This window comes from Euwallacea fornicatus, chromosome 16 (assembly GCF_040115645.1).
Source record: "Euwallacea fornicatus isolate EFF26 chromosome 16, ASM4011564v1, whole genome shotgun sequence".
NCBI classification, from domain to species: Eukaryota; Metazoa; Arthropoda; class Insecta; order Coleoptera; family Curculionidae; genus Euwallacea; species Euwallacea fornicatus.
In genome coordinates, this window is record NC_089556.1 from 1,988,346 (window position 1) to 2,009,313 (window position 20,968).

General features: G+C 35.3%; 6 protein-coding genes and 1 long non-coding RNA gene across 13 annotated transcripts in view; 3 read left to right on the forward strand and 4 right to left on the reverse strand.

Moving 5' to 3' along the window:
* The window catches only part of D2hgdh (D-2-hydroxyglutaric acid dehydrogenase), a 45,916-nt gene extending 41,901 nt beyond the window's left edge, over positions 1-4,015 (forward strand). For all 6 annotated transcript variants that reach the window (XM_066291162.1, XM_066291163.1, XM_066291164.1 and 3 more), the window contains 8 exons: positions 968-1,087; positions 1,150-1,297; positions 2,140-2,337; positions 2,391-2,584; positions 2,638-2,806; positions 2,865-3,151; positions 3,203-3,374; positions 3,432-4,015. In XM_066291162.1, the coding sequence (XP_066147259.1) occupies positions 986-1,087; positions 1,150-1,297; positions 2,140-2,337; positions 2,391-2,584; positions 2,638-2,806; positions 2,865-3,151; positions 3,203-3,374; positions 3,432-3,685 (1,524 nt within the window). In that variant the 5' untranslated portion in view covers positions 968-985 and the 3' untranslated portion in view covers positions 3,686-4,015. The remainder of the gene's footprint in view (positions 1-967; positions 1,088-1,149; positions 1,298-2,139; positions 2,338-2,390; positions 2,585-2,637; positions 2,807-2,864; positions 3,152-3,202; positions 3,375-3,431) is intronic.
* Positions 4,016-4,741: 726 nt separating this feature from the next.
* Positions 4,742-6,316, reverse strand: LOC136344017 (formylglycine-generating enzyme). Its single transcript, XM_066291056.1, has 4 exons — positions 5,533-6,316; positions 5,262-5,433; positions 5,048-5,210; positions 4,742-5,000 (listed from the first exon to the last, which is right to left on the reverse strand). The coding sequence occupies exons 1-4, from the start codon at positions 6,059-6,061 to the stop codon at positions 4,860-4,862; spliced, it is 1,005 nt and encodes a 334-aa protein (XP_066147153.1). The 5' UTR covers positions 6,062-6,316; the 3' UTR covers positions 4,742-4,859.
* Positions 6,317-6,422: 106 nt separating this feature from the next.
* Positions 6,423-9,327, forward strand: LOC136344023 (uncharacterized). The gene is made up of 4 exons (XR_010732896.1): positions 6,423-6,691; positions 6,750-9,019; positions 9,078-9,131; positions 9,186-9,327. It is a non-coding gene; the product is annotated as an uncharacterized lncRNA (long non-coding RNA).
* LOC136344015 (traB domain-containing protein) lies at positions 6,721-8,761 on the reverse strand. The gene is made up of 6 exons (XM_066291055.1): positions 8,638-8,761; positions 8,308-8,555; positions 7,833-8,084; positions 7,640-7,779; positions 7,417-7,583; positions 6,721-7,364 (listed from the first exon to the last, which is right to left on the reverse strand). The coding sequence occupies exons 1-6, from the start codon at positions 8,660-8,662 to the stop codon at positions 7,057-7,059; spliced, it is 1,140 nt and encodes a 379-aa protein (XP_066147152.1). The 5' UTR covers positions 8,663-8,761; the 3' UTR covers positions 6,721-7,056.
* On the reverse strand, positions 9,261-10,041 carry EMC4 (ER membrane protein complex subunit 4). The gene is made up of 2 exons (XM_066291063.1): positions 9,846-10,041; positions 9,261-9,794 (listed from the first exon to the last, which is right to left on the reverse strand). Exons 1-2 carry the CDS (start codon positions 9,896-9,898, stop codon positions 9,329-9,331), a joined length of 519 nt encoding a protein of 172 aa, XP_066147160.1. The 5' UTR covers positions 9,899-10,041; the 3' UTR covers positions 9,261-9,328.
* Positions 10,042-10,157: 116 nt separating this feature from the next.
* Positions 10,158-14,924, forward strand: Sym (symplekin). The gene is made up of 12 exons (XM_066291042.1): positions 10,158-10,427; positions 10,483-10,679; positions 10,908-12,066; positions 12,118-12,411; positions 12,499-12,691; positions 12,763-12,968; positions 13,024-13,170; positions 13,219-13,494; positions 13,760-13,957; positions 14,233-14,391; positions 14,448-14,717; positions 14,778-14,924. Exons 1-12 carry the CDS (start codon positions 10,401-10,403, stop codon positions 14,862-14,864), a joined length of 3,213 nt encoding a protein of 1,070 aa, XP_066147139.1. The 5' UTR covers positions 10,158-10,400; the 3' UTR covers positions 14,865-14,924.
* LOC136344013 (coiled-coil domain-containing protein 39-like) lies at positions 14,920-20,566 on the reverse strand. Of its 2 annotated transcripts, XM_066291053.1 has the most exons (13): positions 20,490-20,553; positions 20,050-20,427; positions 19,826-19,999; positions 19,533-19,776; positions 18,800-19,202; positions 18,410-18,740; positions 18,087-18,354; positions 16,443-16,597; positions 16,133-16,298; positions 15,871-16,080; positions 15,707-15,814; positions 15,464-15,657; positions 14,920-15,345 (listed from the first exon to the last, which is right to left on the reverse strand). In XM_066291053.1, exons 2-13 carry the CDS (start codon positions 20,263-20,265, stop codon positions 15,079-15,081), a joined length of 2,736 nt encoding a protein of 911 aa, XP_066147150.1. In that variant the 5' UTR covers positions 20,266-20,427; positions 20,490-20,553; the 3' UTR covers positions 14,920-15,078. The 2 variants fall into 2 exon arrangements, with proteins under 2 accessions (XP_066147150.1, XP_066147149.1); XM_066291052.1 differs by having other exon boundaries at positions 20,050-20,566.
* Between the last annotated feature and the right edge of the window lie 402 nt (positions 20,567-20,968).

Here is a 20,968-nt window from a genome sequence, read left to right on the forward strand (position 1 = left end):
ACTTTGGAAAATGCTAGGTCACAAAGGATTATAACGTTTTAATGTATATGAGTAATGTGATGGTCTTCCGTAATTTGAGAAATTATCTTTTAGGTATTATAAATAGAGGGGCGTGCTGGACGTAATTTTGAATTGATCGAATGGGTAAAAAAAGTAGGAGTGGACAAGATTATTACAAAAAATAACTAGATATAAAATCATACTGAGACGCTAATCACTTGCTGCATGTTATTGTTTTATACGGGGTCTCTATATTTTGAAAATCATAAATTTTAATCAATTACGTAATACCATCTACGTCAAAACCTACAAGGAGAAATTTAAATGATAGATAGAAGCACGAAAAATTGCTGCATCTTAAAAGATTCCAATGACTACTGAGTATTATGAAAGTTCGTCATATTTTTTAAAATTTTGCATCTGGCTGCAGCAACGGCAGTGACGTAGACACAAAGCTTTAGCAACAGGAGGAAGAAACGTAAACAGTAGACAACATTTTGAATGCAAAAAGACTGAAAATTATTATTTGAGACCCCATAACACTTCTCAAATAATTAATTCAATTTAAAAATTTGCAGTTTTCAAATGAAAGGCTCTACAACGTTCTTTTTCAGCAAAGTAAAAACTAAATGGGTACCCTTACATTGCCGAAAATATGACTTCAATTCGCTATTTAACTTTTCAGTTCTAGACAAAGGTAGCAATGCTTTAGTAGGGAATAAACCTATATATATATATATATTTGCACCTCAGATTTCTCAATTCTGATTCAGTTCAAATTAAATTTACAATCGACTACAATTTGTTATTTCATGTAAGTTCTAGAACAAATACTTTCTGGCAAACTCATTTTTCGACTTTAAATCCCGGAAGAACTTAATTTTTTCGCAGTTACCGCATCACTTTAACCGTGATATTGAGTCTTTTGTTTGTTTTCTTACAATTATAAAAATTCTTTTTTTTTTAGAGATTTCACTTTGGAAAAATGTTAATTAAAAAGTTACTGCCATTGGTGTCTGCGAATGGGCTAGAAAAAAATAGTCAATTTTTTCGATATTTAGCCAGTGGAATTCCCGAATTAACGAAGGTATATTTCAATAATTAGGTAAAATTTTGAAGTGAAAAATGTACAGTTTTGTGCTTTTTCAGGATAGGTATCCGGTAAAAAGAGGAAACTTTACATTTCTGGACTCGAATCATCTGAATTTCTTCAAAAGCGTTTTGGGGACTCAGAGAGTATTGATTGATCCAGCTGACTGCGAATCATTCAATATTGACTGGATTAGGAGTGTTAGAGGTAAACACAAGGAAATTTTATTTTCGACCTATAGCTGATAAACGGGACCCAATTTTAGTTCAAGGAAGCTATAAATGAAAATGAAAACTAACCACCCTAATTTTCGAGAAAAATATGAAAGGCACGAGAAAGTTCTGTTAATATTAACGGTATTACTAGAGTTAACAATTTCTATCAGATCTCATAACGCATATTTCAATATAGGCGCTAAATTGTTTTATTACTAGTATACAGTACTATTAGTAGTGTAGCAAATGGTCTTTTATAAGCCAAATGCTTGTAGACGAATCAACAGATACAGCTGATATTTTATGTAGTTGGAAAGCAAGTTTAAGAGTATTGACCCCCAAAAATGAACCTTCTAATTTGTTCCACTTAGGAAACACGTTTCTTTGAATTTCACTTTTCACACATTCTGTTTTGGTCAATACTTCTTGAAAAATTTATAAATTGACATATTTTACGACCAGAATAACAGAGTGAATTTATATTTTTTAAGGTAATTGAAGAAGAGACACAAAAAAGCAGTGAAAAGCCTAAAACTCATAAAAAAATAGTTATAAAGTTTTGTATATACCCACCTTCTGAAAAAGAATTAATTAGAGTTACATTCTGACAGGTGGCACTCACTGTATTCCTCGGAGTAATTTCTTCTTAGTTGAATTATTGCTCTATAGGTGGCGGTAACATGAACTTTAAATTTGTAAAAAAAAAATCATTCACCATTGTCAAGAAGCTTATGTTTTAATTTGTCCAATTTTAAAAGAAATTAAGGGAATTTTTATGTAAGAGGGTGCTTTTGAACGTCATTCTATCCCTTCAATTAATTGCATTTATTACAGGTTATAGCAGCTGTGTTTTAAAGCCCAAAAGCACAGAAGAAGTATCCAAAATACTTTCATATTGCAATGAAAACAAAATCGCCGTGTGTCCTCAAGGAGGAAACACTGGATTGGTCGGTGGATCTGTTCCAGTTTTTGATGAAGTAGTCCTTTGTACATCTTTAATGAATCAGATACATAGCATAAATGACAACTCAGGTCAGTTAAATGCATTTTCCCCTATACTATTCATAACTTGATATATTATATAGGAGTCATAGTTTGTCAAGCAGGCTGCATTCTCGAAACCTTAGACGAAGCCCTAGCTAATCACGGCTTAATGATGCCCTTAGATTTAGGGGCTAAAGGCTCTTGTCAAATAGGGGGCAACGTTTCAACTAATGCGGGGGGGTTGCGTCTTCTCAGATATGGCAACTTGCATGGCAACGTTTTAGGAGTGGAAGCTGTAAGTCCATTCGCAATTTGCCGCGATTATAGATCATTTTTCATTGATTTGAGGTCAAAGCTGACGGTCAAGTAATAGATCTACTTAGTACTCTTAAAAAAGATAACACTGGGTACCACTTGAAGCATCTGTTTATTGGTTCTGAAGGCTCTTTGGGTGTAGTAACAAAGGTGGCTGTGCAGTGTCCTCCTAAGCCCAAAGCTGTTAATTTAGCCTTTTTAGGTTTGTGCTTCCATTAACGCACAAAAAATTGTTATTAAATAAAATATAAAAATTCTAGGTCTCCCTTCATTTGAAAACATACTGAAAGTTATGAAACAGGCAAAACGAGATTTAGCAGAAATTATGGCCTCATGTGAAATGATAGATGATAGCACCTTAGACGTCTGCACTGGCAATTTGAAGCTCACTTCACCTATTCCTAATTATCCTTTTTACATGCTTATTGAAACTCATGGAAGTAACAGTGAACATGATCAAGAGAAACTAAACATGTTTCTAAAAGATGTCTTAGAAAGCCAGTTGGTGTTAGATGGTACTGTTACTGATGAACCCACCAAAATGAAGGTAATGCAGGTAATGTTGTTGGTATTTTTTTATATTATTTTCCCTTTTAAGAACATTTGGGACTTAAGAGAGCGAATAACTGAAGGCCTGGTACTAGATGGATATGTCTTTAAATATGATGTTTCATTACCCATTGAAAATTTCTATTCTTTAGTCCCAGTAATGCGCGAAAGGTTAGCTGGTAATCCGGAGGTTGTTCGAGTTTCTGGCTATGGACATCTAGGTAATCGTGTAATTTATCTTAAATGTCGATTTAAATCTCAATTATGTAATATTTCAGGAGATGGTAATGTTCATTTCCAAGTCTCATGTCGCCAATTTTCTCAAGATATTCTGAAGAAAGTGGAACCCTTTATATATGAGTATACATCCAAGCTTAGAGGCAGTGTTAGTGCAGAACATGGAATCGGCTTCAGGAAGCCCAAATATATCCATTACTCCAAGACTCCTGAAAGCATTGCTGTTATGAAGCAATTAAAATCCCTGTTTGATCCCAATGGGATATTGAATCCATATAAGGTGTTGCCGGAATGAACCTTACTCAAGTGCCAACTTTCCAGGACTGTTATTTCATTATTATTAAAGTTTAAAGTTTCTGGTGGGTCTCTTGATGAAGCTCAATTTTTTTTTAATTCTCTTAATATATATATATGCAAAATATACCGTCCAAGCTGTAAATCGGCATGTAAAGGTAAATATGCTTTTTTTTTATATGCGAAATAGATTTATTAGGATAATTTAGTTAGACACATCAAGAAATTGAATTACTATTTTATAATATTGAAGAAGAGATATCAGAACTCTGATAACCACACAATAAACCTTCTAGATTCTTATATATGAGAAATATATATTTTTAAATTCCTCGTTGCATATCGACTTGTGGATCCTTGCTCTGTTGCTCTGTGAGTTGGTATTTTAAGTGGCTGAAGAGCATATTTTAAAGCTTAAACAGCCCTAAAATGAATATTCTAGGTTGTTGTATTCGTAAGCTACATTTTTTAACTTCACATATTTCTCATTTGAATTTTGAAGATAAACCAATAAATCTTGCCCAGTACTTTCATAGAAATCAACAAATTATATTCATGTCTAAGAGCCGACATAACAGCTTTAATATTTATATATTGGACCCTCTATCTTCTCTCGTTTCGAAATTTAAATTTTTTTAGTTTTCCTCATTTCTCTAGTAAATTTGTTTTTGGAAACCATCAAGTAAATTTTACCCACTACTTCCGTAATAATTAATAAATATTTTACAATTGTTAATAAACAGACATGAAATTACAATTAGAAGCCTAAAAACATTGAAAACCCCATAAAAAGCGCTGTAGAAACATTAGTTAGTGGTGCATTCCGGCAGATGGCGTTCACTGCATTTTCCAAGAATTGTGTGTTCGGGCATTACTCTATACAATACCACTACCCTATGTAAATACGATGATATAATCGGTGAATTTTCTCGAACTTATTTACCATTACTCAAAAACTTCCATAGGCCTTCAAAATATTTTTTAATTTCCCTTCATATTGTTGCCGGCATTTTCAGTATCCATAAATTTTCAGTGGAATGCATAGAGAAAAACAACATTCAAATTAAAAAAAAATTTAATAAAAATATTCTAAAACGTAAAATTCAATAACACTTATTGTAGACCTATTTAATTAGATTCAATATTTGAGGAATTATCACATTAAAGTATCATAATTATTTGGAATCTGCGGCGCATCGAAATCCCAAATTAGAAGCAGTACTATCACGTGTATTCGAGGATCTGGCCGCGCATCTATATCTCCAGCAGTAAGACTGATGGCATAAGAAAGATCCTCCTTTTTTCACCTTAGAATTCTATAAAAAAATTTACATTTTTGCACAACAGCTTTAATTCAACTCACTGCAGGATCTGACTGCCAGTCATCCTGCACCCATTCCCAAACGTTGCCTGCCATGTTATAAAGCCCAAATTTATTTGGAGGAAATTCATCAACTGGAGAAGTGAATAAATAACCATCTTCCATAGTATTTAACTTAGGGAAATCCCCTTGCCATATATTAATCCTAGAGTTTTACTATAAAGTTTTTGCTTCTCCTCACTTTGCCATAACTTACCAATGCTGACCTTTGGGATTAAGTTTATTTCCCCAGGGATACAGCTTCTGCTTTAACCCCCCTCGGCAAGCCATTTCCCATTCAGCCTCAGTGGGAAGTCTTTTTCCCAAATATTTACAGTATGCAACTGCATCATTCCATGACACGTGGATTACTGGATGATTTAATCTTTCTAATACACAAAAAATTTGATCAAGCTAGATTTGAGGAAATTTATATTTCTGTGCCCTTTTAATGTCATAATTTCATTTTTACTTAATCTCTGTCTTACCTTCAATAGTACTCTCTGTGCCCTCAGGATGCTTCCACATAGCCCCCTTCAATTTAATCCACCATGGTGCTTGCACAGCCCTAACATCCTGATACTGATCTCTTTGGCCTTCAGGCAACGACATTTCAAACACAAAACTATCCCCAAATTTTTCAGCTTCACTTTCATAATTTGTCTCCCGCACAAAATCGTAAAAATTTTGGTTGGAGACTTCATACATATCTAAATAAAAATCCTTGTTGATGGTAACATTTCTCGCGGGCCCTTCAAAGTCTGCCTCAAATACTGGTTCATCAGTACCCATTAGAAAAGTATCTTTATGTATGAGGATCATGTTGCTTGTGTCGAGATTTTGTGGGTGGTTTTTGTTGAGTTTACTATTAGAATTTTTGGAGTATTTGCTGCTGGGGTTAATGTGGTTTTCATAGGAACATTGTGAGTCTTTGTTGCGATTTAAATTGCAGCCACAGTCAGAGGACGAATAAGGGAATATCGAAAGTAAGGTAACAAAGATGTGAATGACTTGCATTGTGTTTTTATGTGCAGTTACAAGATTGTAAGTACTTGAAATCTCTGATGAATTGCTGCCTATTTAAATAAATTAAAAATCCATTATTACACAGGACACATTGATTGCAAAGGTCTTAAAATTAATACAAAACTTTGAGGCACAAGTAATTAAGTTGAATAAGGCGTAAAAATGAAATAAATTTGGATTTTAAAGACTGAAAATTTAAAAAACCTCATATATCAACAAAAACTAAAGGAAAAACTTCAAAAAAATTATGTGGTTAGGAAAACTGTCAAAGTCACATGAATTTAAAGGTATGTCTGAAATTAAAAGAACCGATAAAGGTAGGGCGTAGATTAAACCACTTACTATTTTTCATTAAATGTCTGATTGAGATCTTGATAACAAGAATTTATATATCATGTGCGAATTATAATTTTTTTTTTAATTGGTTTAAAAATAATGAGTTCTACATACGGGGGGTTTTTGGAATGTTAATAAACAACCCTTACTCGAGGGCAGATTCCCAGTGATTTCAAACAAAAAAAAACATAAGTAGAATAGAAATTCTCACGTGTGATAATGCGATTGCTATATGATACACCAAGCAAACCTTTTTTCCACATATTTCATAAAATTTTCATTAAGGTAAAATTTCGTACGAAAAAAAAATTCAATTGTAATAAAAGTTTTAATATTTTTCTAGATATCACTACAACTTTCTCTGCATTAACAATATTGTTAGTATGAGCAACCCTCTCCCTTATTAACAAACAAAAATCTTATTTGTAGGAATGCATTAAATGCCTCACTTAGTGACATTTTGAAGTGTAACTTTCTTCAAAAATACGTGTATTTTTAGGCATATTTATCTAATGGGACTTGTAAAATGAAGAATGAAACATAACAAATATCACCAGTCTTATCAGGGCTTTTCTTGCAACATTTACTAAACCCATGGTGAATCATTAATCAATTCCTTCTAGCCATGGATTTAATAAATTATCACCAGACTAGTTCAATGAATATTTGAAACTTGGATTCATTCTTATAGAACTAATAACCTGCTGAGCAAGTATTTCAAATTTACTTTTGAATACTAGAGGAATTGGTACAACCTTATAAACAAGATATCCTCCAAAACCAAGCAAGGTTATTCTAAAGGAATATTTCATGATTTTTGAGGCTAAGGACGGAGGCGGAACTTCCATTATTTGGGCTGCAAATGGTCGTTGTTCAACAGGCCATAGTTTAATAATTCCAGGAGTATGGCCTATGCCTACCACCCCCACAATTTTCCATGGTTCATCTGTCATTTCACCTACAAAAACATTATTTTTTAATTAAAACTCTGACCGTAGCTTCAACCTAACCAGGTTTGGCTTTTGGTTTATTAGACGCAGCATTCTGAAGGGAATTAGTCAAGAAAATGTCTCTTTCATCCAGAAAAACTTCCCGGAATGCTGGATATTCTCCAGCTAAATCTGCTAGAAGTTGTTCTAGCATATCCCGATTTTTGCATTTTTCAATTTCTTCAACACTAAAAGAAACAAACAAGGTAAATTTTCAATTCAAACAAGCTATGGTAACATTAACCTAATAGGATCCTTGCTTGTAATCAAATGCCAGGCAAGCTTTATTGTCTGGAACCAAGTTAATCGCGATAAGGCCCTTCTCATTGTAATCCCAATAGGCCTATCCCCTAGATGGATGCAACAATTTGGAATTTTTTTTGCCTATAAACATTTTCTTGAAGATTTCAGTTTCTCAACAAATAATTGCCTCACACCTCCCTGTAGGCCACCCTAAATTCACCTCCAGGAGCCATTCCAATTTCCTTGGTGATATGTGCACTCATGTTGAGTAATAAAAGATACATAAGGCCATTAATAGCACCATTTGACCTGATTGTTGCAATAATTTTTGACATATCTACATTTTTGGCTTCTTCAAGTATGGTATTTTCATCTAAATCTAAGATATTAGTTCTTGAGGGACATAGTTCCACAATGACAACGTGAGGCTGTACTTGTCTGATCACCTAAAATGATTTTTAATATTTTGAAAGGTATATAGAGGTTGGGAATTGTCTCAAAACATAGAAACTAAGTGTAATGTAAGAGATATACAACAAAACTAAACAGACTAATCAGTTTTTTTATGGAGTACAATGAATAATAAATACTAATTTACCAAGTACCTTAACAAATTTATTTTACACTCTTATTGTGCTAAAAAAAATTCTCTTTACGAATCATACTTACCAATTCCACATCAGCCTGCGATTCCCTACTAAAATGAGCTGTTCCTACAAGATATAACTTTGTCCCATTTTCCTTGTGAGTTAACAAAGTAACTGTATCTGGAAGATTACTATCAAAGTCATCAGACTTGTTACTGTTACTAGAACTTGGCTCAACATCGCCATAGCCTACTATCTCAATGGCTTCACTTTTGTCTGATCCTGAGCCACTTTCTGAGTCTGCTGCCTTTATTGTGCTATCAGTAAGCTCTAAAGGGGAATATGTTAGCTCTTAATATGATCGCCTGATAGTTTATGAGGAAAACTAAAAATAACAACGACTGGGGCTCACCATAGCTTGAAAGGGACTTGTCCATGTTGGAGGATATCGAGGCAATATAGAGAAGTTTCTGCAAAGCTGTTTCTTACAAAATAAATAATTTTTTATGTCAAATTTATATGGTCATGTAAAGTCAATGTCAGAATTTGAAAAGAGCAAGAAAAAGAGTGCTCCTGATTTGTTCTTTTTCCTCTAAATGTTCATTTTCCTACTGCAGTTCATGTTCAATCTGTTCATATCATTCATTGTCCTCTTTAACAATCAGCTGATTATCTTATTAGCGGATTTGTTGTGGATAATTTTAAATTCTGTATTTTTCGTTCAAATTAGTACTAGAGATATTTATTATTTAATGTTAAATTTTCTTAAAATTTAAACGATGGTTAGAGGACTTGTAAGTTGCATATAATAATTTATTGAATAAATTTCAAATTAGGCAATTTTTCTCTTAGTTCGCCTTCCTACTTGGAACTTACGCCGGAATTTATCTTAGTCAAAACTATGATGTAAGTTTCTACTTCAGCTTCTAGTACATCATATATATTTTCCAACACTTCCAGATACCTCGAGTTGATGATCCTAAAGCTTTATATGAAAAAATCAAAGATTTTGCAGATAAACATAAAAAACCATAATTCTTAGTAGACATTTATCACCTATTATAGAACATAAGATACCAAAAATATATACTAAAAAAAGCCATTTAATGCAGTATTACTCCTCCACCTAAATACTCATTTCTCAAAGGTGGTTCAACAAATGCCAACCAGTCACTAGCATGAGTTGGCAGTAACCCCATGCTGTGACACTTATACAAAGCTAATCCCATATTTAACAAATTCCCGAAAATATAAACTATCATTTGCAGTATAGCACTGGAAGTCTCCATAATTTTGAAAGTGCTTTTGGTGGCCCAAATTGCTTGTATTGGTCTCATAAGCAACATTCCCACCATCATAATTGGGAATATTGATATAGAGTTTCCGGCCATGTAGGAAATGAATAGGTTCATTGGGACCTGCTTGATTGGGGCCAGAGCGAGATCCCATGATTTCTTGGTGATTAGTCGAGACACATCCGTTTTTTTCGAAACTTCAGAGGTGGTGCTTATGGCCGAGGATGAGTATGCTGGAGGGGCAGCTAAAGGCTCTGATGATATTGTTCTTGTTCTGGAAACATTTCAAATTATACGAGAAAAAGATTGTAAAGAAAAGCCTAACTTTATGTTTTCTAAACTCCATTTTTGTCGTTTGTTGATAGATTTTGTGGACATAATATTAATGTCTTAGGATGTGTAGGTAAGTTTACACGATTTTTTTCTTTAAAGAAAAGTTATTTTTTAAATAAATAAATGAATAATTAACTGTAAAGCCACAATTTTTAAAGAAAATGAATATATTATTATTATTATCAGTGACAGCGACAGAAAGGCTGAAATCGATGTCGATGTACAATTTATTATCGCTTTTATTTGCTCTAACTGCTCGGAATACAAAGTTTCAGAGTAATGGGAGGAAACTTGAAAATTTGCAATTCTAACCTCAAATCGCAGTCAAGCTCGTAACTACTAAAACAGGACAATTTTATTATTAATTTTAAACATTTTCTCTTATTTTTTCTGCAAATTATAGAAGTTTGTCATTTATGCATAAATCTCACGAAATTCCAAATCTCTAGGACTTAAAATTTTTTTTTCAAATCCACCCTTATATCCGCCCCGTTTACTCTTAATGTATAGGTACCTTTTGAGATAACTGAAACCCTAAACCTCAGAAATGGCAACTCTCTCTGATGAAGAAGAAGTAAACTGATAAAATTCTCTTTCATTTCCTAAGTTATAATTGCTTTAACTTCCAGGTGGTAGAGAATATTAACAATGCCCTTGTAAGTCCACAAGCCAGCGAGAAAGTCCACTTCCTTGCTAAAGTTAAGGAGCTTCTTCTATATAAATATCCACATTTGCTTTTAAAATATCTACCGAATGTGCTTGGTTTTGTGACCGATAAGCAGCAAGATATTAAAAGGAATTTAGTTGGCTTTATTGAGGAATTATGGTAAGTATTAGCCAAAAAGATGACTGGTCATGAAAGTTCAACTTTTACACCAACTATGTCGAGGGAGGGAAAATACTTATGTAAATGGATGTTTCCATGATGGTTTTTTAACTCTGAGCTGAAACTAAATTAATGTGAATGTCAACACCTCATTAATAATTTAGCTCATTTTACTTAATTTAGAATGGAGGTCTTTTCCTTTCAAAACCATGTTTCTATAATTTCCAGTAAAGTGAGAGAGAATTTCATCTCCAAAATAATGGCAACTTTACACATGTTACTGTGTGATGAATCAATTCAAGTACAAAAACGAGTAATTCAAGCCACCATTACAATATATCGTCGAACTCTGTCTTGGATATGCCGCGCTCCAACTATCACTGAGGAAATGGAGGAGGGCTGGAAACAGTTGAATACCATTAAATTAGAAATTGCCAATATGATTGATAGCGATAATGATGGAATCAGGACTAGTTCAGTAAAGTTTCTTGAATGTGTTGTTTTGTTGCAAAGCTATCCTGATGAAGCAGAGACGAAGAAAGTCAATGATTTTTCTCTGGATAATGTGCCGTTAACATTAAAAATTGCACGTAGAAGAAAATTAGAAGAAGAGGCTAGTAATTTGTTTGAACTTTTAGTAAAATTCCATGGATCTCCTCATATTAGTAGTGCTAATTTATTAGCATGCATTGGTGTTTTGACTAACATAGCCAAAAACAGGGCCGAATTTATGGTTAGAGTTGTGGAGGCTCTCGAGCTGCTTTACAACAATTTACCTCCCACTTTAACGGCAACTCAAGTCAATGCTGTGAAGAAGAAGCTGAAAACTGAAATATCAGGTTTAGTAAAACATCCTGGTGCTTATGAATACTTGAGCCGGTTAAGTCATCTTTTATTGGAATTGGGTTGTTCTCAAAGTGAAATAAACAAGATGGTTCCTAAATCAGATGAAAGACGCAAATACCAAAAGAGAGCTCTCTCTTCAGACTCATATGCAAGAGCCTCTAAACGACTTCGTTCTGAGAGAGTTCAAGAGGTATTTTCCTTAGAACCCGAATCTGAGCAATCATCTTTACCTCCCCCTCGCACTCCTCAAGAGGCAAATGAAAGGTTTATAAATGAGAATCTCACAATTGAAAAGGCGATTTATCTTATTTTCACTAACATTCCAAAACTTCCCCAAACATCACCTGCCAGTTTTAATAAAGATTATGCTAAATATATGCTTAGTGGGAGGATTGGAAAGGAATATTTGGCTGAAGCTTTAGCTGCTCAGTGGGTGGAAGCCAAAGTTGGACCTGGAGTTGATATTAAGGTTGTAGAAGAAAAAAGGGAGGTTTCTAAGAGAAAGAGGGAAGTTGATGAAGGGAAAAAGGAGGAAGTGAAGGTGAGAAAAGAAAATATATTTTTTGCGGGTGATTAATTGTCGTTTTTTCAGATTTCAAAGAAGGAACTTCAAAAAACTCCAAAAACAAGATCTCTGAAACTAGCGGATGTTACCAAACCTTTAATGCGGGACGTCAAGGAGAAACTGTTAGTTTCCGCAGTGCGAAGGTTATTGCGTTGCGATAAGTTGAAGAGCAAAAATCTGCAACAGAAAATTATCACCACTTTGGCATCCAATTTTAATCCGTCGGTGAGAGAGACCATATTGACGTTTTTGCTGTCTGATCTTCGCTCCAATGTTGATACTGCTTTGGCTTGGTTGTTTGAGGAATACAGTATAACGCAGGTGGGTTTAGAAACATTTTGGGTTTCCTTTTTTCCCCAATTATTAGCCAATTTTTATTCACAATTTATTATTATTTTGCATATTCAGGGGTTTACAAGAATCCCCCCTTTACGTAAAGGGATGAGGCCTGAAGAGTGCTACAATGTATTGCTATGCAGCTTCATTCAGTCATCTGCTCACGACCCACTTGTACTTTTTCGACTTCTTTTAGAAGCCCCTTTAATCACCGATGAAGCCTTAGAAGAAGTGAAGATAATTTGCAGAGACGAGAAAAGATCAGGTAAGTAAACATTAAATTTCATTAAGGAAAAAGGAAAATTTTATTATATATTAAATTTTTTGGGATTTTAGGTTGCGTTTTAGGACTACTCAGAGACCTAACCCTTAGAAAACCACCGAAACAGTTAAATTTCCTAAACGCCCTTTTAGCCTATACAACGTACGAATCCAACGTAGTTCGCGATGCAGCTATAAACCATATTTTAGACCTACACAAACACTTTGAACTGAAGCTTATCATTGAGGAATTCGCGAAAATGAATTTGGAGTTTTTGAAAGTGAGTTTCAACCCTATGGTCTGGAAAGTCTGATTTTAAAGGTGGTGATTTTTAGTTGTCCAAACCTCCAGAAAGTCTATGTGGGGAAAACCAGGGAAGAATCAAAAGCGAAGTTTGGAATGACGATTTCATCAAAGCCTGTCTTCTGCCTTATATTTCTTTGCTCCCTGTTAATTCCTCGCTTATTCACGATTTGGCAAAGGTACTATTCTTCTATGAATAAGATATTCTACTAATTTTATTATAATAGGTTTACATCCAAACTAGTGCAGACATTAAACGTATCATACTTCGCCTCATTGAAGGTCCGATAAGAACAATGGGAATGCATTGCCCGGATTTGATTCAATTGGTGGAAGATTGCGTTAAAGGGTCAGAAACCCTTGTGACTAGGGTGATTCATATTTTAACAGATAAAGTGCCCCCTACTACTGAATTGGTAGAGAAGGTGAAGGAGTTGTATAATACAAAAGTATCAGACGTGCGATTTTTGATACCGGTTTTGAATGGTTTGTCCAAACAGGAGGTATGTTGTGCTGTTTTAGTGTTACTGAAAAACTCAATTCAAATTTCGTATTATTTTGGTTTGATTTATATAAAGGGTGCTGATTAAAACAATCTCAAGTAGGTGGTAAAATGTTGGAGACATGTCTTGAATAAATTCATCAGCTGCTGTTTATGCATCTTAATCAACGTTCTATGTATATCAACCGTTATTTTTGCCATTAAAAGTCAATTTAATCCTTAATGAAGCTCTATAGGCATCCTATAAGTGTTAATCAATTTTGAAGATCACGTCAGCTCTTCCTAAGTTAATCAAACTCAACCCTGTGGTGGTCCGCGAGGTTCTTAACAGAGTCCTATGGCAATATGGTGATAGTCCCATATCACCCACTGAACTACTAGTAGCCTTGCATCTAATAGATCCCAACCAGGCTGATTTAAAGACTATCATCAAGGCTGTGTCTTTATGCATGCAAGAAAAACAGGTACGTGGACAAAAACAATCTATAGTGTGGGTCATTCATAACAAATCGAAACTGCCTGATATCTGAGGGAAAAGTATGAATTTGGGAACAATATTTATGAGTTCACTATATCGAGAATAATTAGATATCTCTGCTGCATTAAACTTCTTAAATTTGTTTTTACACTTTTTAAGATATCAAACCGTTTTCAAATTTATCAGTAATCTTTTACAGGGTATCGTAAATTCGAGAGTATTTGCGACAGCTTTAGCTTTATAATAATATATTATTTTCAGGTATACACTCAAGAGGTCTTAGCAGTGGTTTTACAACAGCTAATGGACCAAACTCCCATTCCTACATTACTAATGAGAACTGTAATTCAGGCTCTTGGGAGTTATCCGCGATTATCAGGATTTGTAATGAACATCTTGCAAAGACTCATTCTAAAGCAGGTAAAAATACATAAGAAAAAGGAATGTTTCATTTGCAGTGAATTTTCCGAAATTAGGTATGGAAACATAAAGTGGTGTGGGAGGGCTTCATAAAATGCTGCCAACGCACAAAACCCCAAAGTTTCGCAGTTTTGATGCAGCTACCCGCTCCTCAACTCACCGAAGTTTTAACCCTCTGCAGGGAGCTTAAAACCCCTCTGCAGGACCATTTGAACACATTTACTGAGGCTCAGCGCATGCATGTTCCCTCTGAGGTGCAGGAGATTATTTTGAGCAGTTATTCAGCGCCTCCGAATGCGGCCGTCGGCCCTGATCGTCGTATTATGGTAATGAAATATAAATTTTATAAAATTGCTGGATTATAATTGCTATTCTTGCCTCGACAGGGTATGGAAGTCAAGAGCCCTTCTTCAATGGTACAGCAACGCTCCATGGGCATGCCTTCAGAACTTTTACCTCCTGGAATGGATTAAAGTGTTTCATTAGGACTGGAATATATAATTGAATATAAATAATATAACATTTATTACAAAAAAAAAGTCTTTAATTTCTGTACGCCCTTAGTTTTTATCCAATCGTCGCTTAATTGTTGCTTTTAGAGAAAATATTATAAAGACATGGTTTACAAAGTGTCAGTAGCGTTTCTTGTGATTTTTGTAAAAATATTCACGAAAGTAAAAGTACAATTCACTCGTCTTTGAAGGAAATATCTATAGTTTTCACCATAACATGGTCCGTTAATGCCCCAAGACTTCTCGAAGATCCAGAACTAATCGAGGATTGTGTGGAGAATGTATTGGAACTCAGACTTGATTGGGATTTGAGATTGATGTTGTATTCTGCAAAATATTTATTGATGTTTGGTGCCACCTCTGTGCATTCATTTGCGATGAAGTTTAGTCGTTTCAAGACTGTGTTGTTACCATCTCTGATTTGTCTCACTTCCAGATCTTGCTAAAAATTGAAACGGTTTTATGATAGAAGCAGTAGAGATACAATTGTTTCCCATTTGTGACAATCAACGAAAGAAAGTACTAAAATATTTTTACATTTCGAAACTTTAAGAATGTACCTCGTAAATGGTCACGTCTCTAGTCCCGAGCTTCTTCAGGGCCTTTCCCAACTGCTCATGCGCCCTTTGTAGTTTTTCTTCTTTATCCTTTTGTTGCTTCTCAATGAACAGATTCTCCTCCTCAAGTTTCTGAATCATTTGCTTTTTTTCAGCCCTAGCTGGCGTTAGTTCATTATTCAAAATTGCTACTAATTCTAAAGAGGAATTTGATTTTTTTTTTGTTAAGATATGAGGAAAATTTACCATCGTGGATCGCTTGTTGCTCGTCGAGCTTTTGTCTGGCTTTCCTACAATTTAAAATCCATTCTTTGTAAAGGTTGTTTAGTTCCTTCATTTCCTGTATTTCTTCACCTAAAATGGAGAAAAATATAATTTTAAAATGTATAAAAAAGAGAAAAAAATAGTACCATCCTCTTTGACAGCGGATAGATTATTCTTAAAAGCCACATTGGTTAAATTGACCATTTTCAGGGTATTTTCAGTGGCCACAATCTCCTTTTCAGCCACTTTAATCTTCTGATCTAGCTCATCTCCTTGCTGTTGAAGGAAAAATTTCTCTTGGGCATTTTTGACTTTGAAGTGAGTGAGAGATATCGGTTGCCCATGTTCGTTTTTGCCTATCAAAATACTTGTAGAGACCCTAAAAACCTGAGCGATTTTTTTAAATACCCAAAGCCATTAACTCAGTGTGATATTTCTTTTGCAGTTGTTCGATTTTGACCTTCTTTATGGAGATGTCGCCTGCGAGTCTTCTCCTCTCCTCGTCCAGATGTCGTTTTTTTGCTGAGACTATGGCCTTTTTGGTGTCAATTTCCAAATTTCTCTCTTTTGTGACCTAAAAGATTTTTTCCTAGAGGAAATTTGACCTTTTAATTGACCCGTTTTTGGCCTTTTAGGGGCCAATTCGGCTGCTTGCTCCAATTTGGGACACCTAGCTAGCAATGCAGCGGCACAGTATATCTAGTAACGCAATGCCTACCTGATCCAGTGTCACTCTCAGTTTTTGCAAATTGAAAATTCTCCGATCCTCCTTCCGCATCTCATTTTCAATGTGATTTATCCTCAATTGCATCATATTTTCCTCCACTTGCTTCTCCTGAGTGGATTTCTTGGCAAACGTAATTTGCTTCCTGCCTAAAATTCCTCGAAATTTGTCAATGGAAAACATAATACTAAAGCTACTTTTGTTTCAACTTCCGTTAAGTTGGCTGTGAATGTTCGGTTGCTATGGAGACGCGGTTTTTGTTCAGTATCATTTATTTATCTTTGGCAGATCATGTAAAACGGGAAAATCCTTCGAAGTTACAGTTTTGATCTGAGTGCATTTTGATTCGGTTAAATTTTGTCGACGTTGGTGTGTTTTGTATGAAGAAAAATGTATCAGTGATAGTTCACTGCAAAAACGGTATAAATTACATTTGGAAGGACGAATCGACATTTAGAATAAAAGAGGACAAAAACGGAAATGCGTAGAAACAAACGATATTGTTCATGAACTCGACAATGTGAGACAGGAGAGTCGGCCTTCCACAGTTTCTGAACTGTCTGCAGATTTTCCTCGGGGAATCCGCTCAGGTCTTTACAATATTGTGAAAACAAAACGCGGATATAATGAATTTTGTAAACGGTAGATTCTTACACATTTGTCCCATGAGCACACGTTGCGACGGTTCAATTTTGCTCACTCTTGCCGAAGTACCGGGAAATTAGGTTTTTTTTAGACCTAAATCAAGGTGGTAACCGTCCCATCTGAAGTGAAGTATTTCGTTATGTTTATCGATAAGGGGACAGTTTCCCCTCAGTTTTTGGGGAGATGGGTGGTACGATCGCTTTTGTAAAATGACGGGTTGCGTCCTCTGTTTCGTTTTTATCAATGTTAGCACGAAAATCATTATCTTTACCAATAAACCTTAACTGTAGTTAAGAAGGTTGTTGCTTAATTTTCTACGAAGCAGCGTGCGAAGTCAGAGTGGTCCGAACGTGATTATTCACTTTATTCACTTTGCCGATGTTAAAAATGCATCGAATTTTATTGATTACACTTCGAGCAGTGACTGACTCCATAACTTCATTATTAATTTCTTGATTAATTTAATTAAAAAAAAACAATTGCCTCAACAATATTTTAAGATATTTTTTTTTAATTAATACAGGCTACAAATGAGATTTTTATTTCGATAAAACCGTACGTTTTTTTCTTTAATTATATTAATGATGGTACCCGTGCACACGCTACTGTTGAAATTAAATATTATATTTTACTTCAGAAAATTAGTTATGTAATATGAGCAACGGCTACCAAATTGCCATAAAATATATGAAGCGGTTTATGAGACATTAATAATTATGTGGTTTTCTACGAAAATTTTAACGCACACTATTTCTGTCCCAAAACATTTTTGAGATCCAACCTATACAGCAAACTTCAATTATTTTTTTTATGTAGAAATCGTGGATAAAGTCTGACTCTTAAAAATTGGGATACCCTATATAATCCAGCCCAGTCAGTTGGTTAATATTTCGATATTTTTGTTAATTACAAATATATGAGTTTACTGATTTGCTTAGAATTTTGATAATCCTTTAGCCACGAGAATTGACCTTCGCACTCATATAAACTTACCAATATCGTAGGTCATAAGGTTAGTTTCTACTTGATTTTTCACGATTTCGAGCTGCTCCCTATCAAGCGCAATGAAGTTGGACAACTTCCTCATTTCATCCTGCAATCTGTCTACTTGCCGCTGTAGGGTGTGTTGCACCTCCACATGATCCGCCAAAGTTTTCTCCAATACCTTGATTTTCTCCTCCCTTTCATCTGCATATTTATCGCACTTATAGGAACCCTCCAACTTGCAGAGCCGCTGCTCGAGTTCATCGATTCTGAATTGCTAAGTAAGTGACTCTTAAACCCTCGAGTTATTGAACAATATAAGCCGTCCTTACCACGTCGTAAACCGACTCTTTGAGCTTCTCCAAAATCTTCTTTTCATCCCTTATATGTTTGCGTAGTTTGTTGGATATGCAGTAGGTGTTGTTGATCTGGCTCTCCAAGGCTTTTTCCAGTGCCTGTTGATCTTTCAGTTGTTGTTCAGTTCGAAACAGGTTACTGTTAATCTTTTCGGTATCAGAGATTAACACTGCGCACTCTTTTTCTTCCATTTCAATCATTTTTTGGATTTTCTCGATTCGTTCGGCTGATGATACGTTGGCACCCTTCATCTCATTGATTTTCTCTTGAATCGTTTCTGTATCTTGCCGGCCTTTGATGCATCTCCTAAGAACCAAAAAAGGACCAGAATCTTTTGTTTATACTCAGAAAAGCATCAAATTAACCTTTCTTTTTGATCAATTTCATTATCAAGCAATCGATTTCGGATTCTCAATTTCTCCAAGTTATTTGCTGAAGCTGTAACCCCCCTTTTCACAGTTTGGCACTCATTCTCAATGGCGAAAGCGCTCTGCTGCAAATCACTCAATTCGCTCCTCAGTCCTGAACTCAGAGCATTCAATTTCTCAATTTCTAACTCCAGTTGGTGATTGTTCCTCTGCTGGTTTTTCAGCATCTTATTCTCGTCCTCCATGTGCTCGTTTTGCTTCTTCAATACCGCATCAGCCTCTAATATTCGTTCCTGCCCAGCCTCAATCTCCACATCTCTTTGTTGCAGCATTTTCACTGAATCTTTCCACTGCTTGATTAGAGCCTCTCTTTCATCGATTTGCTGTTTTATTGCTTTGCCTGGAGAGGAGGAAGAAATTGTGAGATGTAAGAGAGAGAAAGTGGAACAGTGACAAAGGAAAAAAGGAGGTACGGAGTGATTATAGATTTGTACAGCGGAAAAGGTGAGAGAGAGGCAGCATAAAGATCAAAAGGATGAAATCAAGAATTAAAAGAAAAAATAGGTCCTTAAAAGGTTGAACAAGGCACAATACAAAGGCGTACTATACTCGATACAGCGTGTTCCAAATATATCTTGTTTTGGTATCTGTACCTTAGAAACGATTAGAGTTCGTTTTCCAAATTTTTTAAGTCAGTTTATTTCCTTCAATAGCTCAAAATAATATTTACCAGTTCTCTCAATAATCATATCGCAGCTGTGTAGATCGCATACTATTTTGCTTAAGATCAAATTTTTAGAATCGTACTCTCCTTGCAGGAAGGCTCTTTTTGCTTCAAGCCCGCTAAACCTTCTCTCATCTTCTTTGGAGAATTTCTGAATCAGCTCATTGTCATCATCCCTCTTTTTCAATGCTTCTTCCCATGCTTTCAAAGCTTCAATGTCCCAGCCAGTTTCTTGTTTTATTCTCTCAACCTGAGGAATGATATTAATAGTGTTATGGAGGATGTGAGTTTCACTAGACCTTAATGACAGCCTTTTCCAGCTTTTTCCTGTCAGCTTCCTTCTCTTCCTTCAGGAAATTACTACGTTTCTTTACTTCGCTAATATCATGTTCCAATTTGCTTTTTTCCCCCTTGAGCAACTGGTACCGATTAGCCTCACTATCGTATTGTTGTTTGTGGGCAGTTATGAGCTTCTTTAAAGCACGTTCTTGGGTTTATTGAGTTGTTATATTAAGAATCTCACCTGGATGTGATCATTCTCCTGATTTACATACTTCAAATGGTCCTTCAAATTCCCCAGTCGAGTGCAAGTATTGTCCCATGCAACTTTGGATTTAATTTTCTGCAATGTCAACCTTGCGAGCTCTTGTTCCAATGCTTGATTTTCAACATTGGCCACTGGTATGTGAAAACCATCATTCCAGCCCAATTTACGCAGTATCTCCTCCACATAAGTCATATTAAGCTACACTAACAACAGTTTTCTTTGTTTAACACCTCGATTGTTCACTAACGAAGATACAAAGGGGTTAAAATGAATTATAGGGGTTGTCATGGCCATTTGTGTTGTGTGGTCGATGAGACCGGGGTTACGGGGATGTCTATATATCTGCTTTCGTTTCTAAGATACCGGAGGCAATTTTGGTGCTATTGGCAAAATTCAGGGGTGTACTATTTACTTACCCAATGAAATGTATAAAAATTCCATAACTGAAGGATTTTGATAGTATGGAAAGACCATTTTGGGATATAAGTAGGACTGACTTTAGCAAGTTTGGCGCCGTGGATAAAATTTTTAATCACCACCCCTCTACTGCCAAAAAGCCGCCAATAGGGAAAATCCACCACCCTAGGTCGTCGTCTAACCTCGGTTCCTATAAGGCCTCTATCCTGAATATAGGGCGCTAATGAATTCCCCTTCACTTTTCCAACAAAAGTTTAAATAAAAATTTGAAATTTGTAAAGCCGTCTAGTAAAAGTCAGGGGGGTCAGGTACACTAGGGGTCAAGCATATCGTGAAATGAACCAAATTCCGTTTTTCAATAGTTTTAGTAGTGAAGGTGAAAGATCAAACATCTCCTTTGCGATATAGTACGCCATATTAAGAGTTACAGATCCCTACGGTAATCATTAAAACTCGACTTAAAGACGACGCAAAAGTT

Coding starts and splice junctions, on each gene's coding strand:
- LOC136344017 (XM_066291056.1), bottom strand. CDS start 6,061: ATGCAAGTCATTCACATCTTTGTTACCTTACTTTCGATATTCCCTTAT. Junction 5,434..5,532: donor CACAGAGAGTACTATTGAAG/GTAAGACAGAGA, acceptor TTTGTGTATTAG/AAAGATTAAATCATCCAGTA. Junction 5,001..5,047: donor ACTGGCAGTCAGATCCTGCA/GTGAGTTGAATT, acceptor ATTTTTTTATAG/AATTCTAAGGTGAAAAAAGG.
- LOC136344015 (XM_066291055.1), bottom strand. CDS start 8,662: ATGGACAAGTCCCTTTCAAGCTATG. Junction 8,556..8,637: donor CAAGTCCCTTTCAAGCTATG/GTGAGCCCCAGT, acceptor ATTCCCCTTTAG/AGCTTACTGATAGCACAATA. Junction 8,085..8,307: donor CGCAGGCTGATGTGGAATTG/GTAAGTATGATT, acceptor AAATCATTTTAG/GTGATCAGACAAGTACAGCC.
- EMC4 (XM_066291063.1), bottom strand. CDS start 9,898: ATGTCCACAAAATCTATCAACAAACGACAAAAATGGAGTTTAGAAAAC. Junction 9,795..9,845: donor TGGAGTTTAGAAAACATAAA/GTTAGGCTTTTC, acceptor AAATGTTTCCAG/AACAAGAACAATATCATCAG.
- Sym (XM_066291042.1), top strand. CDS start 10,401: ATGGCAACTCTCTCTGATGAAGAAGAA. Junction 12,692..12,762: donor CAGAGACGAGAAAAGATCAG/GTAAGTAAACAT, acceptor TTGGGATTTTAG/GTTGCGTTTTAGGACTACTC. Junction 13,171..13,218: donor TTATTCACGATTTGGCAAAG/GTACTATTCTTC, acceptor TTATTATAATAG/GTTTACATCCAAACTAGTGC.
- LOC136344013 (XM_066291052.1), bottom strand. CDS start 20,265: ATGACTTATGTGGAGGAGATACTGCGTAAATTGGGCTGGAATGATGGT. Junction 18,355..18,409: donor AAGAGTCGGTTTACGACGTG/GTAAGGACGGCT, acceptor TCACTTACTTAG/CAATTCAGAATCGATGAACT. Junction 15,658..15,706: donor GCAACAAGCGATCCACGATG/GTAAATTTTCCT, acceptor ATTCCTCTTTAG/AATTAGTAGCAATTTTGAAT.